Here is a 19,309-nt window from a genome sequence, read left to right as displayed (position 1 = left end):
TGGCCCTGGGGCAGGAAGTGCCTTTGAGGAAAGAAACAAACTTCCAGACTCTGCCAGCAAAGTACTCCCGACCCTGTTCCCTTTACTCTCAGGGGAGGCCCTGGCTCCGCTCTGCCGAAAGCTCCCTGGTACCAGGGATAAATGGGAGCTTCTTCACCAGGTCTCCGATCTGCAAGCCTACACAAGGGATGAGACAAAACCCGTAGGGAGACATCCCCTTGTGCCATTGATCCTATGAGGGAGGACACGACCCCGCAGCCCGCGGAAGACAGGATGCGGACCGAGGCCCCACTCCCCGGAGGAGGTCGCATTAAACAGATCCAGCCCCCACAGGTATGTTCCTCCTTACCCCCCTCTTTGCCCCCGTTTCCTCACCGAGACAGCCTCAAGTTCTTATTTTGTCCTCCGCTCACAAATCCCCCGGCAAACATTCGTCCGGCACCGCGCCCCGGGTGGAGGCGGGGTGCCGGGGGAGGGCGGTGCCGGCCGCGGGCTGCCCCACTGACAGATCCTGTGCCCCGGGCGAGGCGGGCGGATGCGGAGTCGCAGCCTGCGGCCGACTGTGGATTCACATGAAGCTGTGCCATGCCGTGCCGGACCATACCGTGCCAGAGAGCGCCACTGTCTTCAGCACCAAGAACAGCTACAAGTGAAGTACCGCACCATGCCGCGCCCACACCGCCGTCACCCATCCGCCCTGCCCTGCCCTGCCCTGCCCTGCCCGTCCTGCCCGCCGTGCCCTGCTCTGCTCTGCCTGCCCACCCCGCCGGAGCGGAGGTAAGCGCAGGCACAGCCATGTCGTTCTCGCCGGCGCCCGGCTCTAGCGAGCCGCCAAGCTCCTGGCGGGGACAGTTCCGCGGGCAGAGGGGCCGGGCCGGGGGGCGGGGGCTGGGCGGTGTTTTCCGAGTCGGTTGTGAACAGCACGGCCGGGCCGGTGCGTGGGTCCGCCGCTGCAATTGAGCGGCGAGGCGGCAGAGGGTGGATATCGTCACGGGGGCTAAGCCACTGGTCCCAAAAAGTTGTTTGGGTTTTTTAGTGGTGGGTTGTGGGGTGGTGTTTTTTTGTTTTTGGTTTTTTTTTTTTTTTTTTTTTTTTGGCGAGAGGAGGAGTAAGGAAGGAGACAGCGGAGCAGGTTCAGCTTGGCTAATCGCGAGTGTTATGCAGCGCTATTGAAATCGCTCTCCTGCATACCTGTCCCAGGCTGAGCTCCTACATATTAAGCTGACGCTACGAGGGGAAGCTATTTGAGACTAGGGTTGTACAGAAATCATCTCATGCTATTCCCGATCGGCGCCGTGTATTAGTTCCAGTGGCCTCTACAGTAACATGGATATGCAACTCTTTTCGATCAAGGTATTTGTGTATGTGTTTGTCGTCTTTAGTTCTTATTTCAAGGAGCGAGGAGCCCACAAACAATGCAAGTTTCACCTCAGCTAACGTTTTTGGGTTGGGCAATTCTCCGCCTGCTTTGTGGCCCCGAGGGCTTTCGGTTTGTTTGTTTGTTTGTTTATTTTTCCCCCTTTAATTATTTATAATTTTTATTGCCCACATCCTCCCCCAGTCAGTTCCAACGAAAGAAATACTGGACACGGTGCCGTCTCAATGGCGAGCAAAAAGGAAAGATATCGGTGTTCCTGAAGAGTGAGATCGCCTCCTTAGCTACGTCCTCTCCCACTCCCGAGAGGAAGTGGGGGCACTGGGGTTCCCCCGTGCTTCCCGCCGTCCTGTTCACGTTTCCCTGGCCGGGAGGAAAGAGGCGGCCTCCGCCTCCCTGGAGGAAGGCTCTTGCCGCCGCCGTCAACTTCTGGCTCGGCTCCGGGGCCGGGTGAGCTGCCGGCGGCTGGCCGCCGGTACCACATCGCTCAAGGAGTGGGCTCCGCTCCCTCGCCGCCGCTCGGGAAACCCCTATAGCTCTGGATTGGGAAGGGCAAGGGGGATCCCGCTGAGCTCTGGGGGCTTCCAGCTGTGCCGGCTCGCCGTGAACGGTTAGTTGTCCCCGGCGTGGAGCAGCATCCCCCAGCGCTGACATATGTTTATTGCGGGAATCCCAAGTGTTCGCAGGTGAACGCTTAAAAAACCCAACCCAAACAAACCAACGCAACTCAAGTAATAAAAATCGATCGGTAACCCAGAGTGCGTGCAAATCCGGCGCTGGCATTTTGGAGTTTGCAAGCTTCTGACCTCTGGGACGGGGGATTCATTAAAAGAGACTTAGTTTTTCATCGAGGGGGAGCAGAAGCGCATCAAAGCTGGCCAGTTGACGCAAGGAGAGGAAGGAAACATCGGCGGCTGTAAATAAAAGGCGAGGATTGGTTTTGCATCGCCGCTGGCGGAGGTGTGGTGCTCCCGACCGGGGATCAGGGCTCGGTGGGGATTGTCGGATTCTCGGCTCCAGCCGGAAGATCCGCATGTGCCCGCCGCCCGCCTTGCACGGAGCGCCTCGGCTGCAAGGCCGCGGGGTGAGACCGCTCAAATCTGTCCTACGGCCGCTACCTGGAAGGAGCGAGGCCCCGCGGAGAGCCGCGACAGGGCTGTGCTGGAATTCCTCAGTAACAGACGCCAGCTGGGGTACGGATGAGCCTGGGAAGAGAATGGAAAAATAAATAGCTCGGCTAAGTAAAGTGGAGAACAACAGGGGGCTCCCTTCAAGGGAAAAATGCCGCGGTGATGGGCGATGGTCGCGGAGGTGCGCGGGCAGAGGCGGCTCCACCAGCCCCGGGGGCGCTCCCCCAGCCCCTCCGCCGGGCGGGGCCGGGCGGCCTGCATTAGCCTTTCCTCAGCCCGAGAAAGGTGCCGGCATACATTAGGAGCCGAAGGTCAGCCGGCAGAGCATGGAGGAGCCGCGCGGAAAGCCGGTGCGTGGCAGGCTACTTGCTCCCGGCAGTGTGCGGCGGAGCCAGCCCGGGGGGTGGGGATGGGCAGAACCGTGTGATGTGCAGGGCGCAGTGCGAGGTGAGGTGCGGAGTGCTGTGCGGGACGCTGTACGAGATAAGCGAGGTGCGGTGCGCAGAGTGCTGGGTGGGGTGCGCAATGCTGGACAAGATGCGCCGGGTATCGCGGGATGCAGCGGCGCACGGAAGGACGACCGGCCGCCACGACCTGGGTGCCCGAGGGCCGCGGGCAGGCGGCAGGGCCGCCAGCGGGCTCGGACACGGGGGATTTCCTGGGCATGTCCCGGGACGATTTCTGCAGGCGGCTGCTCTCCTCAAGAGAAGAGCCCAGTCGCAGAGCACTGGGCTGCGCTACTAGCGCCTGCTCTGAACCCAGATGTGCCCGCGGGGGAGCGTGAGTCTGGTGGGAAGAGGGTAAAATGAAAACAAAAACAACAGAGAAAGCTCCCCTAGGTTGGCTGGCAAAATCTCCTTGAGCATCACTTGTCAGACCAGAGGTGAAACCAACTCTAAAGGTGTTAATGATACTGCAAGACCACGCAAAGGCAGAGGAAAATACCTGATGCTGTTTCCTTTTTAAAAAGGAAACCTCCTCTTAGTCTCCCCCCTGACAGAAGGACCTATACTCAATTTTAGCAGGGTAGCTTGTTAGGAAAATAGGTATTGGCAGGGTAGAAAGTGAAGGCAGGTTCAACCCCAGTTGGCAGCTAACACCACACAGCTGCTGGCTCACTCCCCTGGGATGGGGGACAGAATTGGAAGGGTAGAAGTAAGACTCTGTGTACTAGTACAGCACACTAGAAAGAAACAGTTCCTGTAAACAAGATGCTAAGGGTGATTCGCCTTGAAGTCCTGATTATTGTGTAAAGGTTATGTCTGTGGCAGAGGCACAACAAATTATTACAGAGGAGTCGAGGTAGATAAGACTACTTACATCAGTGAAGAATTCTCCTGCAAGTTAAGAGTTGCGATGTCAAAGCCAAAGGTTTTCCAAATTCCCTTCTGTTGTCAGCAAAACCCATTAATCTTCTCTATGTGTCAGGTTACTGTATGCAGGTGGCAACTCTTTAGATGCTCTGTGTGGAAATTCAGCTGTTTGTTCATTGCAGAGTGCTGTGCAGGAGGAAGAGACAACTTTTGTGAACACAAAAATGAGCATTAGCAAGATAATTCTGACTTGATAGTTCAGAAGTTACATGTCAGTCATAAAAAGTAAAAAAAATCCACATTTTTGCATTTTTTCTCTCTACAGAGTTCCATAATGGAAGATGCTATTGTTTTGGTTTTATTCAGTAAAACCATAAAGTTTTGCACTGGCTGGGCAATCTGACATTTTGTCAAGGTAGCAATGGGTTTTCACCCTAGAATTCCTCCTTTCCTAGTTCACAGAATGTTTTATTTTATTTTAGCAGAGTTCCAACTGCACTTCAAATGGACTGGCAAATGAATTTTTGACCTCAAACAAAATTTGAAATGCTTGTTCCTCCTGCTAAACAGCTTTTCTTGTCCCACAGTAAGGGGCTTGTGTGTGTCTGACTGGCAATGTCAATTAAGACATGTTCCATAAAGTTCAGTGAACACATTTTCCTGCTAATGCTGCAGAGAGTAGTCCTTGTTCCTGCAGCTGTCTGTGAGATTAAAAAAAAACTATTTCCAGGAGAAGATACTTCCTGGACCTTTCTATATGATTTCAGATGTGACTTCAGTGCCAGCTGAAGATGGCTTTTTTCAGGAGCCTTGTTACCGAAGCAGAGACATTGTATGTATTTATTAAAGTATTTGTCTGTCACTCTGGCCCTGTTATTTAGACCTGTTCATTAACATCAAGAACTCCTGTAATGAGCTGATCTCTCAGAGCAGTGAGTCTGTGGTTGCAACAGGCTCTTGTTCAGGCAGGTGCTGATGTACTGACTTGGGCAATGTTGTACCAAATTACCAACCCTGAGTACCAAATAGCTGATAAAGATGAATGATTTTATGAAGGAAGTAATTTCAGAACCAGACACTACATGCAGAAATTTCCATGTCCCCTGTCTTGCAGTATTCCGCCTCCTTAGGTTTAAAAATAAATATATATTCTAGCAGAACAAGTGGAGGTTTGTGCTGAAATACTGACTTTAAAAATAGCAGTATGTTCTGATAATGCCAGATATTTTTAATGAATTAAACCCAAGAGAAGCATATACTCCAAGGTGACTGGAGGGAGGCTTTGTGGTGCACTTACTCTTGGACTCTGCTGGGGAAATGTGTGTATTTCTTCTCTGAAGGCATGTTTCTAGTGAACACCAACTACCACAGTGGGGAACCTGGTAACTTGAGAATATATTTGCCTTAATTCAGACTTTTATGGTCAGTTGGAAAAGGCCAGCATTTTACTTCAAATGAAATCTCTTTATATGAGGAAAATTCATTCAAGCTTTGTAGCCCAGAGGCCCATGCTTTTTCACTAAAATTCATTGATGAAAATGGATTTCATTTAGATCAGATGCTTTATGCTTAGCTACACAGGCTTACAACATTCTGTAAAAGTTAGTATTAATCAATATATGAAAAGCAGTGTGGCATGAATAAGTTAGGCGGTATAATGGAAGCTTTTATTTCTTAGGTAACAAAAAAAGACTAAAAGGTCTTAAATTTTTAAAAAGAACATTTTAAAATTTTATTTCTGTTTCATAGACAAGCTGTGGACACTTGCAGCAGAGAAACATACTTTTTCAGGAAAACATGCAGGCTGAGGCAGAGCAATTAATGCTTGTGTAGACTATAATATTTTAAAATGCTTATTATCAATTCATTTGACTTTCAGTTCCTGATAAAGTATTGGACTGAAGATATTTGGCTCACTGTAGCTTCTCCACTGTTGGTGGAATTTGGGTTGCAGTAGCTGAATTCATCACTATTTGTTTGTCCAAAGACTGACAGTTGATTTAATTTATGGGTATTCTTTGGCTGTAAGGAATTGACCTGAGGCAGAGAAAGAGAAAAAGTAGCATTTCTTTTTTTTAATGAATGTTTTCACTTTTTTTTCAGTGGTTCTTTCTTGTTCTCCATACAGTGCTAAATAAGAATAGTCTTACCTTTTATTCCATCAGCGAATTGTTCCCTGTGTGGGTTGTATACGCATACATAGACTAATGCACTGGTTGTTCATTGTGGAACCAGAAAGAGTATTGCCTCTGTGTCTATTTTAGGTGTATCTACAACTTCTACTCTTTACTGTTTTGAACCCTTAGTTGTGTTTTTCTGCTAAGGCCATCAAGAAAACAGATGATTGTGGCTAGTTAGTAGTTCATATAATCTTTTTCTCTATAGCCTGGACCACGTAAAAAATACGTCACGGGGCTGGATCAGCTCACACAGTGGCGTTAGTCGAGTTCCTCCGTTTGTGACAGTCTGAGTCAGCTCATGGGGCTGAAGCGTGGGCCGTTGTGTATGGATCCAAGCTAGAGGAGGGTAGATTTAGATTAGATGTTAGAAAGAAGTTCATCACCATAAGGGTGGTGAGACATTGGAACAGGTCTGCCAGAAAGGTGGTGGAAGCCCCATCTCTGGATGTTTTTAAGGCCAGGTTGGATGTGGCTCTGGGCAACCTGATCTAGTGGAAAGTGTCTCTGGCCATGGCAGGGAGTTTGGAACTAGATGACCCTTGAGGTCTCTTCCAACCCTGACAATTCTGTGATTGTGTGAACTGTGTCCAGAAGGAACCAAAGGTGAGTGATGGGCTTATTACATAAAAGATCACAGACTTTGTTTCATTGAGATTCAACCTTGAGCCAAATATAAGCAAAACTAAACGTTAAAAGGCACTACAATTCCTTTGTGCTGATGTTCCCAATTTCACACCCATCAAACCTGTTTCATTTACAAGTCATTGTTCTGTTACGAAATCATGGTGAGATACTTTTACATTCAATAGAAGACTTTCCATTGTGAATCTTTTTCTTAGGTCGTCATATAGCCAGTATTTAAAAAGTCTCCTTCAAGTTTTGTGAGATTAATAGTATTATTTGGGGAAAAATGCAACAAAATATATGTAAGAGTATGTTAATTTTAAAGTGTTTTCAAACCACATTTTGAGTTTTGTTAACACATAGTATATAAAAATCTTGTGGAAAATAATTCATAAGTGCCTCTAATTTTGTCTATGATTATCTTCTAATTTGATCATATTTTTGGTATGAACCAGTCCGATCACTAGGGACAAAGTATTTATCTACAGATGAGCTTGTTGCCTGAGTGTTCTGTATAAGTAGTGACGTAGTTCATTGAGGTCAATTTCATAACAAAAAAATCCTTTCTAAATGTAAAAGATCAGGCGAATTTCACCTTAGGATATCCATTACTCTCCATAGCCTATAACAGGTGCCTTGAGAGACTGGCTTAGATGCAGTTGCCCACTGTGATCCTATCTAGTATTAGGTGAAAGTAATTCTTCCTCTCTTTCCCTGAGAGGTCTAAAAATTTATTCAGACATGTGTACTTTTGATAAATATTGAAATAAATAAATGACATTTACTTGAGTAAAGTAGGGGTGATTTGGAGATATTTATAACAGTCAGTGAGGTGTTTATGTATGTAGGCTGAACAGTCAGTCTGGTGTTTATACATGTAGGCTGAAATCCTGATCTTGTTAAAATCTGTGGGACTTCTCCAGATGCCAGTGGTGGCACAATATTGTTCCTATTTGATGTGGTTCAACTGTAACCAGAGAAAAGAGACCTTGTTAATGTTGGACCTCAGCTCAAGTAAAATGTTAGAAAAGGAGTACTGGATGTTCAGCTGGTTTCCTAATATAATATATTGTGCTCTTTTTGCTTAAAGAAATCAGCTACCTTTTCATGAAAGTAATTTAGTATTAGAAATTATCTGGAGGGCTTTTCAGATATATAGTAAGCCCAGGAAAAAAAAAAAGTGAATTCCACTGGAGCAATAATCAGTTTAATATCCCAATGAATTGAATGTGCTTGTACTGCGGCAGCTGAAGAGTGTACTTAAATTCAGGAGCCCTGATTACTCCATTGTCATAAATGGAACCTCTCCACAAGTGTGAGTGCAAGTGGTTATTGTACTGCTGTAGGCTGGAGTAGAGTGATACAGCAAAACAGAAAATACAATATGTTGCAGATAAAATCTGCTTTTGGGTGTCATGCAGTGTGAAAGTAAATACAAATTACTGGCCAGAATCTGAACACCAAGCTAAGTTTAGTTCCCCTGATTTGGCTTTTGCTGTGATGGTAACATCAGTTTCCCGGCTTGTAGTACAGTGCAGCTAGGTGTTTAAATTCACAGAAGGCCAAGAATTACTCCCTTATAGAATATTGAAAGAAAAGCCTAGACGTTGTAACTCATATTCAAAAGTAAATGCACTGTGGGACAGATATAAAACTACTGAACCAAATGGTATTTCTGACTTGTTTTTTTATCTTTCTCTTTCTTCTTTTTCACCCCCCCCCCCCCCCCCCCCCCAGAAGTACTTCAGCTGCAGGACAAAATACAAGGACATAAGCTACTGACCTCCTCATAGCATCAGGACATACTACCCTACGCTTCACCATCAATTAAGAACAGTTGCAAACCACCTCTCAGAAAAGCTCATCGACACATGACGTCAGTGGACAAGTTTTGTAAAACACATTTTATGTACTTCTGCTGAGATCCTTTTTCTACCTACCGCATGGTTCTATATTACTTACTAGGCACCGATGGTAGCCTCCAGAAAGTGCAACTTCAAATGGTCAAACTCATCCTCTAGCAAGAAAAAAATCTGGATACTGGATAGCAACAACGTCTTCAGAGAAAATGGTATACGAAGGAAAACGATTAGTTTCCTGCCATTGTTTCTTCCTGTTAACAGCCAAATTCTACTGGATACTCACCCTGATGCAAAGAACTCATGGCCAGGAATATGCCCATTCTATCCGACTGGATGGGGACATCATTTTGGGAGGTCTCTTCCCTGTCCATGCAAAAGGGGATAGAGGGGTGCCTTGTGGGGAGCTGAAGAAGGAGAAAGGGATCCACAGACTAGAGGCAATGTTGTATGCAGTTGATCAGATTAATAAAGACCCCGATCTTCTTGCCAATATCACCTTAGGTGTCCGGATTCTTGACACATGTTCCAGGGACACTTACGCATTGGAGCAGTCCTTAACGTTTGTGCAAGCCTTGATAGAAAAAGATGGTTCAGATGTGAAGTGTGCTAATGGTGACCCACCTATTTTTGCTAAACCAGACAAGATATCTGGTGTGATAGGTGCTGCAGCAAGTTCTGTGTCCATTATGGTCGCAAATATTTTAAGACTTTTTAAGGTAAGGAACATTTTGTGTCTTTATTTAAATTTCAAGCACAATGAAGTGAGTGAGGTGATTGTGTTGCATTATCTTCAAAAGAGAAAGGACTTTTTCAGAGTCAGAAATCTGAAATTACTGGTTTGCCCTTTCAAAGCAAAGGAAAAAAATGGCAATGATTGCAGACCCTGATTTAGGAAGCAAAATGCTTCTTTTGAAATTCTGTCCAACCAAAGCACATTTTAATTCTTTAGGGATTTCTATCCTTATATTTTTGCTACTCACACTTGCTCCATAAGGAGTGTTCATGCTCATGAAGACTAGGTTGAGATTGATTTCCCAAATTCCCAGGAGTATGAAATACAAGGTTTAAACACAAATTCATTCATAAGAGGACCAGATAATTTCAGATATGCCAGTAATAATCTAGTGGGATTAGTGTGCATGTCTAGCCAAATGAAGTGTACTGAAGTATCTTTGATTTCCTAGAAATCTTAACCTCCTCCACATTTTTTCCCCCCTTGACTTTATTATCATTTTGAGAGAGATTGCTTTTGGATAAAAGTTGTCTTGGCATTTGGCACTTCCTTCCATGTACTTTATTAAGCTTTGGCATTCTGCATAATGGAAAAGTAAACCTGCCACTTTTTAAACTTGCTAAGTTAGATGAGAAGATGAACACATTCTAATCAATCAACAGATCAGACAGTAGACATTTAATTTTTAATCCTGTGCAATGGCAAACAGATGATGGTAAGGTTTTCCTACTTCATTCTACTCACAGAATGACTAATTTTTTTGTCTGAATTGATTACTGTCCTGCCCCCAACGGTTACTCAGACTCATTCTGAAATCTTACCTTATGTCCTACAAGTTCACAACCACTGAAGACCACTTAAAGACCATATCTTTGACCTTGGTGGAGGAGTAATGCTTAAGTAATGCTTAATATTGGTGTTACATGTTTTGAAGAGTGTTGCACTTCTAATCACTGTAACTGAGAGATTGATTAGAAGTAAGGAAAGATTGGGGTGTTTTGGAAGGTTGCTCAAATCTGCAGTGTGTTTCAGTCTTTTAATATAGATTTTTACCCTTCTCTCTGGTTCTCTTATAAAGGGCATGATGATGGATTTGCAGTTCAGTGGTGGGCCAGGGTGTCTGCTGGCATGTGGTCATATGTTCACTGCAACCTCAAAACTGATCCCTAGCTGCATTTACTGCACAGGTTTGACAGTAGTGAACTTGTTGCAGCCATATGTGTAATTTGCAAAAATTGAGCACACAAACAGAGCTAAGACTTAAAAATACTCTTTATGGAGAGCTGGACTTGGGGCGGGGGGGGCTCGTCTTTCCTGGGAGCAATCATCCATGTTGCAGGAGGTGGAGGTGTCTATTTTTAATATCACAGACTTATTAAAAAGTTGTGTTACCCTGTTAAATAATGCATGGTTCTAAAATAATGATAGATGAAAGGGTCACTTTGTTACCCATCATAATGCAGGGCCACGTAGACTATGACTTACAACCAGTTTTCAGTTGAATATAGTGCTGTAGACTGATTTAAGAAACTAAGCCTTGTAAGACATGCATTAACTGTGAATTAAGAGCAGCAAGAAGAGGCCTATGAATTGTCTAAGATAGCGGCAATTTGTCTTCTGAAACCATGACAGCTACCTCCTGATTTCCATTATGCAATAAGATTGCAAATAACGTTCTACTGCAGTCTTAATCAATAGAGGGTCACGTGATACTCCCTCTGGGGAAAGATCTTATTTACCCATTTAATTGATGTAACACAGCTGCTGGCAAAAGGAGGAGACATTTCTTTTGGTTTTAATTATAGATCTTACACAAATATTCTTACTAATGTAAAAAAAATGAAAAATTATACCCTTCAGTGTCTGATGTTGGACCTGCATCTGAAGTCTGTTTTTACACCTTCCTCTCAGAAGCAAACCTGTTATCTCTGCATGAGGCTTCTGGGTAAAACCCTTAGCAGCAATGTAGAAACCATTCACAATGGTTGTAGTCAAGAGAATTAGGAGGCTGAGGGTCATTTGCCAGGAATACAGAAGAGTAATCCAGTTTGGGTTGCATTCAGACCAAAGACATGGGCTAAAGTTCTCAACTGATGCATCCCCATGGCTCTGTGGTGTCCAGGATCTTGGTCTGTCCTCATAAAGGCTCCAGGTATGAAATTGTTTGCTGTATCTTGGTATGTGTCAAAGCTGGGCACTCAGCTGGTGTAAGAGCTTGTGCTTTAACTGAAGTAATTGATCATCGTCATGCAAATGTCTATTTATCAAGGATGAGTGTGATTCATTCATATTTCTGTCTAACAGTACTGTTCAGCAAGTTGAACCTGTAATTTGAAGTTCAGTATTGCTTAATATATGCTCTGAAGTTCCTAAATGTCAGGACTACATATTTTTTTTGAGAACATTGTTATTCAGTGAAATTTTAATCTGTGATGAAATTTTAAGAAGTGTGTTACATCACTCAACATGAATACACAAAGATCACCTGAGAAATATTATGCTCAGCAGTTTGGAATTTTATGCTGCTATTCTTCTTTTTTTTTGCCATTTCCCCCCTTTCTTTTATTGATTTTACAGCATAAAACATACAGGTCAATAGTTTTGTCTGATGGCCTGGTGGATAGCATAAACTGATTGATAGTCATGCTCTTCTGTTATCTTAAGTTATCTGAGGAGAGGGAGAGTACCACAGAAAATAACCTTCGTCTATAGCCTTTCTCCTGGTCAAATGGATCACCTTGAATTCTTTCTCTTTTTGTGAATTTCCAGGTGCACCACTGCTTAGCGAGTGGGGTTTTTTTAGGTATTACCTTTGGTAGGTCCAAGACATTAAAATGGAAATTAGCACAGCCTAAATGTCACCTGTTGATTATTTTAGACCTTTCAGAGGCACTTTACAAGTGGGGAACACTTGTTCAAGGAATTAACTGTTTAAAAGTGGAGCTGTTTTCTCACTTTATGTCCCACTGGTGCTTGATGCCAAAAAGGTTGTTTGAAACAGTTGCTCATTAAGCTATCAGAACTTGGAGATTGTCAGGCTGCAAATACAATGGAAGACCTTCAGAGGCAAGCACAGAATGATTGTGCTAGGTAGTAATACAGTAGCTAGCCCCTTAAACAGTTCTTTACGAGTCTTAGGACAGATTGTCCCCACTTGAAGTTGCTCGCTCATTGTTTTAAGTTGTTTTTTATCAGAGGATGTCAAGAAGGAGCTGTTTCACAAAGGAAATTGAGGCAGGAGCTGAGGGGATAGCAATACAGCCTCATCTGAATGAGAACAATACAGATATCTCTGTAACCTGGTTAAACCAACAGTTCCGTGATGGCCAGAAAGATGCTTATGAGTGTCACACAAAGCATTTAAAAGGTATCACCTGGCCATGCCTAAGCACCCTACAGGAAGCCAAAATTTCAGTGAGGCAAATCCAAGGAAAGGTGAAAAAACATGATTTTGACTGATCAAATCAGTAGAAATATTGCCTTTGTGATAGTAAGAACTGCCTAATGGAGACAGCCAACCCCCAACAGATCCTACCAGCTGACCAGAAAACAATTTGGCAGCAGGATTTCCAGGCTGAAAAAACAGACACTCAAGACCAGCTTCTGGTTCACCAGAAGAAAGAAAAGAGACTGGCCCATGCTTGCCTGTAGGTAACAAGAGACTCTATGATTTAACTCATGTATTATGCTGCTTGTATTCAAAGTTATATTTGTTTAACGTCTGAATAGCTCATGTCAATGGTTAAAATCTATGGCAAAAAGAGAGACATTTGTTTATGCTAGTGTCTCATCCAAAGACCTCACAATATTTCTGAACTTCTTGGTACATTCCATCTGTCACCTTCACACATCATAGCCAGTGTCACACTAGGAGCAGCCTACAGATGACTGTTTGCATGTAAATTGAGATGGGTGGGCAGTATGTTCGGTGACTTGTGATCTTAAGCTTTTATGTATATATTTATGCACATGCATATAAAGCCAAAATATTCATCAGAAGTTTTATTCATTACCTTGTCTTTTGCCATGTCTTGCCTTGCCTTCTGTTTTCTCCTGTTTTCCTAAGACTAAATCTCTTATTTCCTCTTTTTTTGGTTAAATTCCCTTCTTGCTGCACCACTATAATCCACTTTAATAGCTGCTGTCTGGAGAGACTAATATTGACTTCATGCACATTTGCCTTATACATTTCATACACATTACTTTTTCAGAAGTAGAAGTACAAATGACACTGTGGAGTTACACTTCCAACGTTATTACAACCATCCAAAATGCAAGGGATAATTTTTTTTCAGTGGATTTAGAGGTGAATATATTAGGTCCCTTAGTGTTTTGTTTCCTTGCTTTGATTGTTTCCTTGCTTCATTTTGGCTTTCATTGTATCTCTTCGGCTGATAGCCTTGTGTGGGTACCAGGGCTATACCTGGATGATGCTTTTTTTAGGATCAGTTGCAGTTCTTTTTGTTTGCCTGCCTTTTGATGCTTTTGCTATCTTGTGTTCCAGACAGGTACAAAACAGGAGACAAGCTTCCCAGAAATAAGAGAATTACCATTGTACCTCATTGAACTTCATAAATACAGGGCTATGTATTTAATCGTGGCTATGGAGTGCATTTCTTGATTGAAGGGAATATGATGTAAATAAAATGTAATAACATTTTACCACATAATTTCAGAGAGTATGTACATACTCCTGTGAGACAACCTGAAAGCATACACAGATCCCGATCCTTACTCTATGCCTATGGACATTTTTGCACCTCATGAGCTTTACTGACTTCAGAGCCTATGCAGGAGTCAGTCTGTTCCATGTCTGACTGCAGAGCCTTTCCACATTTGAAGTGCTTTTGCCACAGTCTTTATAAGAAGTAAAGAGCAGGGTTAAGAATTTTACCTGACATATTTGCCTTCATTAATACAAAATGTGCTACACTGATGAAATCATATACATTTTCTGTTCAATGTGTCATGCTACATTTGTCAATAATTTCTGCTGTGTATAATTTGAGATAAGAAATAGGATGATTTCTTTCTGATGGTTAAAACATATGTGGAAAATCTTGGGTGAAGTGTGAAGAAAAATTGTTGTTAGTAGGGAGAAGATGACTGAAACATTTTGAAATCAGCTCTTAAGATGAACAGATTTGTTTTACCTTTGTCCTAGATAATATTTTTACTTTCTGAATCATTTTTAATTATAAAAGGAATCCACTGCCAATACAACTCTTTTAATTTTACAGTGGTTTTTTGTAGCTTATTGCAAGCACATAATCTGTTTAGTGCCTGAGCATCTTGTCTTGGCTGAAAATACCATTATAATAATTCATTTTCCCCCCCTGTAATTCAGCTGCTTTTGCATAAAACCAAGATTTGTATCTCTTTATTTCCATGATACTTGATTATGTGAAAAACCCTTTTAATTCAGTCTTGATTTTCTGTCACTACTAGGTTAAGTGTATTATGGTCAAGAGAGGCGATCACCAGGCCGACACCAAGATAAAATTATAGGTATGACTGATACTTTTCAAGTATCTGTAATGAAACAGCTGGGAAAATTTTTAGTTGCAGCTAGAGGAAGTAATACATTTTCAGTTTCTGTGAAAACTGCTAGGAGTGATTAGCATCAAATTTTATTTGTGCTAAGCTGCTTAAGGCAAGAGAATACAAAAGCAACTTGATGCACTCATTTAGTGTTTTACAGTATATTAGTTCCTCAAATATTCCTCTAAAGATTTAATATTTGTAGTCTTTCCCCATTCCTGGATGAAGCTATAGCTAGTGGTTATAGCAAAGGGGCAAGCTGGTTTTATGTATCGTTTTCCATATTTGTCACTGTTTTGCTGTTAGGTTTGAGAAACATCTCTTGACCATTTTGTGCTTATCTTTTGTAATTTGATTTGCTTGTATTTAGCTATTTCACAAGAAAAATTGGATGCTTGATTAATGTTTGTTAAATGGTTTCAGATGTCTCCTCTGTTTTTGTAGGCAAGTTGAAGCTGTTTAAAATGTTGAGGTTTTTATGTCATTCCATAACCACACTATGTGAGCACTTTACAAAGAGAGCATAGCTATTAAAGACCAATGGTCTGATTTTCTTTCTACTTTCCCCAGGGCAGTTGGGGATATATATGTGTGTGCACGCGCACACACACGCGCATGCACACACACACACATCTTTCCTGCACAGGCGGAAAACAGTGTATGTGGAGAGAATTATTTCACCCTTTCATTGCTGACTTTTTGCTGAGTTCCTACCACTATTGTAGGGTTCTTTGTACATGACAGATGCTCCAGAGTGGCCCAGCCCCATCTGTGTGACCTCCACCCTTCAGATATTTACACGTGTGAAGAGGTCACCTACACACAGAAACACAAACTCTGCAGTGGCTTTTTTAGAGATCTTGTGTTAATAGGACACACTTCTTATGTCTCTGCCAGTAAACAAAATGTACCTGGCCTAAGTTCTCTGGCAGCAAGGTCAGCTGACACAGACAATCCACTCCTGTATCACCAACTCCTTTTATTCCCTGGGATCATGCTCCTGCATGCAAATTACTGGGAGAGAATGATTCCTGACCCATTCTGACTTCTGAAGCCTGTCTGGAAATTGGGAGACTTAGCTGGCACAGGTTGTGGCTGAGTTATGGACTGTCCTGTCAGTCTAATCGTGTTGCTGAGGGGTGTGTGCTGAAATTATGTGATTTACCAGTGTAGATGTCACTGTTGGTTTCTCAAGACAGAGCTCCTCTGCTCCTACATCACACTGAAAGGATGCTGTAGCATTGATGCTTCTTCAATGTTTTAGTATAGCAATGTTAGTTTTATTAGCCATGATGAGAACTAAATTAAGATGTTTTTTCCCCCTTGCTGGATAATTGTTTCAGTACAGTGACAGCTGTGCAATAAGAATAGTCCTGCATTCTGACTGTCATCAGAAACCAGAGACTATTGTGCGTTATGGCCAACTGGTAGATTTTTGTGGGCTTTTGTATTTCCATCCTCATTACTTTCCCTAAAGCACATTGTGCTTTTAGGATTAAACTGCTTTAGAGTGCTTAAATGTATATCCTTATGTTTACTAGCATTTATCAGAGAAAAATAGTCATCCAAAGAAAAGTCTTACTGAAGGACACTGATTCCACATGGATGAATTAAGTAGCCAAAAGCAAAATGTTCCTCTAAGCTGGGATCTACATATGCTCCCACACCAGAAAAGCAAGACACTGTGTCCCCTATCCTTCTGACAGGACAATTACGCATTTAAGTGAGGCCTTAAATTAGGAGGCTGTTGGCCCTTGCCTGCCTGTGTCCTTAACAGAGAGAGTAAAATAGTTTCAAAGGAGTCTGGATCAGGTCTATGAGTTTTGATACATCCTCAGTGTTTTACAGATAGATGATGGGTTGCTCCATGATTTTACTTTGACCAGACATAGACTCACATATTACATTGGGTTGGAAGAGAGCCTTAAAGGTCATTTTGTCCAACTGTCCTGCAGTGACCAGGGACACCTCCAACTAGGCTGCCCAGGGCCACACTGAGCCTGACCTTGAATGTCTCCAGGGATGGGACCTCAACCACATCCCTGGACAACCTATTCCAGTATTTTGCCACTCTCATTAAAAAGCCTTCTTTCTTCCTTATATCTAACCTAAAGCTACTCTGCTGCAGTTTAAAACCATCCATGTCCTATTGCTACAAGCTCTTCTAAACAGTCGTTCCCTAGCCCTCCGGTAGTCATGAGGTCTCTCTGGAGCCTTTTCTTCTCCGGCTGAACAGACCCAACTCTCTCAGCCTGTCTTCATAACAGAGGTGCTCCAGCACTGTCATCATCTTTGTGGTTCTCCTCTGGACCCACTCCAGCAGGTGTTTCTCTTTTGTGCTGGGAGCCTCAGGGCTGGACACAATACTCCAGTTGAAGTCTCACTAGAGCAGAATCACCTCACCAGAAAGGAGGTTTTAGAAGCCTTTCATGGAGGTCATAGGCAGCTTTGTACACATTTACGAGAGGCTATTAAACACCTGCAAGAATGGTTCCAGATTCTTAATTCTTCCTCACTTTCCTGTGGGAGGAATCCTGTTAATTTCCTTTTTCTTTCTTCTCTCCCTCCTTGTTCAGCCACCTTTATTTCTCTCTCACCTTAAGAAAAGCTACTTTATGGCCACTGTTCTAATTATTTTTCAAGTTTTTGTTTTTTTTTTTCCAGACATGTAGAATGATCAAGGCTCTGACTGAGTCTCAGTTTCTGTGGGTCCTGAGGGTGGGTGGGTGAGCAGTAGGCAAAGCTGGAGCTTGGGTGACTTATGAGTGGGACCTGTCTATGGGGATATAAAAGAAATTATTATTGAGAAACTGAGCCCCAGAAGGATGAGGGTGTTTCCTTTTTACCTTATTGTAGGATTTTTTGTGTGGCAATTCAGAAAGGTACTTGGCTCTAACTCTTCTCTGAAATAAATTATTTCTGATAGCAATGCTGAGATACACCACAGTATTGCAAGAGCTCTCTTCCTATAGTATTTATTTTATAGCTTGAGACTGTGCAACAGGAGTGAAAGTAATTTCTCTGTGCTGGAATAATTCATATTTTGAGTTTTGACTTATGTTCTTTCAGGTGCCTCCAGCATTTAGTTGTATAGCAGCAGTATTTGTAGAGACATAATCAGGATCTTTTTTCCTTCTTCGCTGGTACATTTATGCACATGGCTCTTCTATAAACTTAAAAGTAGCAAAAGGACCTTAGCCCATTTTGGGTATCATTCTACAAAAAAGCTTTTAACAGCTTCCATTAGCTTTTTACTTTGATAGTGGCTCTGTCACATTTAAAATGCTGTTACAATCTTCTCCCAGTCTGAGTAAGATTTTGTCAAGCAACTCCATTGCATAATGTTAGCACTGATCCTCCAGGGTGTTTATTACTTCTGTTCAGACAAATTTTCTTGCTGGATTTTTTTTCTCATTTGTTTGTTTGTAAAGTCCTTTGAAATGTTAAGGTCTTAGTGAAAAGTTATTACCACAGTTATACTTCAGCTATTCATCAGAGAAACTTTTCAAAGTGGCTATGGATCCTGCAGTAATTCTCTAAGCCTGACACTTAAAAAGCAAAGCCTGAGAAAGAGCTAAAGAAAGGGCTGGCTTTTTTGCCATTCTTATTTCTTCTTCTGGTGCCATGAGTATGCTTTGGGTTTATCAATAATGCTGATACACAGAAAGTCCCCTTCCAGAGGAACTAACTTCCTTCATGGTTTTCAACTAGACAAGGACTTCGAAGTCTAGGAGGTGTGCTGTATGAACTTCAACGAAGTCACAGGGAGTCTCAAGACTTACCTCTTCAGATGATATGTGAAGTAGAACATGAGCTAAAATGTTGAAATGCCTTGCTGTAGAAGACAACACAAGAAGGACATGAATCTGTTGGTGAGGGTCCAGACATGTATCACAAAGAATATCAGAGGGCTGGAGCACCTCCTCTGTGAGAACAGACTGAATGAGTTGTGTCTGTTCAGCCTGGAGAAGAGCTGGAGAGGGCTCCAAGGAGACCTTATAGCAGCCTTCTGGTACTTGAAGGTGGCCTACAGAAAATCTGGAGAGGGACTATTTGTAAAGGACTGTGGTACTAGGACAAGGGACAATGGTTTTAAACTAGAGCAGGGTAGATTTAGATTAGGTATTAGAAAGACATTCTTTATTATGAGGGTGGTGAGACACAGGAAAGGGTTGCCCAGAGAAGTTGTGAACACCTTATCTTTGAAGTGTTTAAGACCAGGCTGGATGAGGCTTTGAGCAGCCTGGTCTAGTGGGGTGTCCCTGCCAATGGCAGGGTGTTTGAACTAGATAGTTAAGGTCCCTTCCAACTCAAGCCATTCTATGATTTTATGATACTGGCTAGTAATATATAAACTCTCTTCCTATAATATTTCCTTCAGAGATGGAGTAGTTCATATATAGCACCTCTCCTGTATAATGGCTGTATGTGTGCTCTTGCACATGTATAATTGTAAATCATTGGCTGTGAACTACATACACCAAACAACCTTTTAATAGAGTGCTGTGGAAGAAGAGAAGGTGCCTTGGTAAGGCAGACAAGGAACTCATT

General features: G+C 42.9%; 1 protein-coding gene across 9 annotated transcripts in view; it reads left to right on the top strand.

The window, feature by feature from the left end:
• The first annotated feature begins 258 nt into the window (after positions 1-258).
• GRM8 (glutamate metabotropic receptor 8) overlaps positions 259-19,309 on the top strand; it is a 359,393-nt gene continuing 340,342 nt past the window's right edge. For 4 of the 9 annotated variants that reach the window (XM_068165666.1, XM_068165614.1, XM_068165635.1 and 1 more), the window contains exons 1-2: positions 970-1,353; positions 8,360-9,200. In XM_068165666.1, the coding sequence (XP_068021767.1) occupies positions 8,691-9,200 (510 nt within the window). In that variant the 5' untranslated portion in view covers positions 970-1,353; positions 8,360-8,690. Of the gene's footprint in view, positions 334-575; positions 778-969; positions 1,354-1,718; positions 2,569-2,601; positions 2,856-8,359; positions 9,201-19,309 lie in introns of those variants that run through there. The other 5 variants (XM_068165642.1, XM_068165650.1, XM_068165657.1 and 2 more) reach the window with 5 other exon arrangements.

This window comes from Melanerpes formicivorus, unplaced genomic scaffold, assembly GCF_026170545.1.
Source record: "Melanerpes formicivorus ecotype bairdi unplaced genomic scaffold, bMelFor1.0.p_v2 SCAF_3, whole genome shotgun sequence".
Classification (NCBI taxonomy): Eukaryota; Metazoa; Chordata; class Aves; order Piciformes; family Picidae; genus Melanerpes; species Melanerpes formicivorus.
This window is presented reverse-complemented; position numbering and strand designations above follow the sequence as displayed.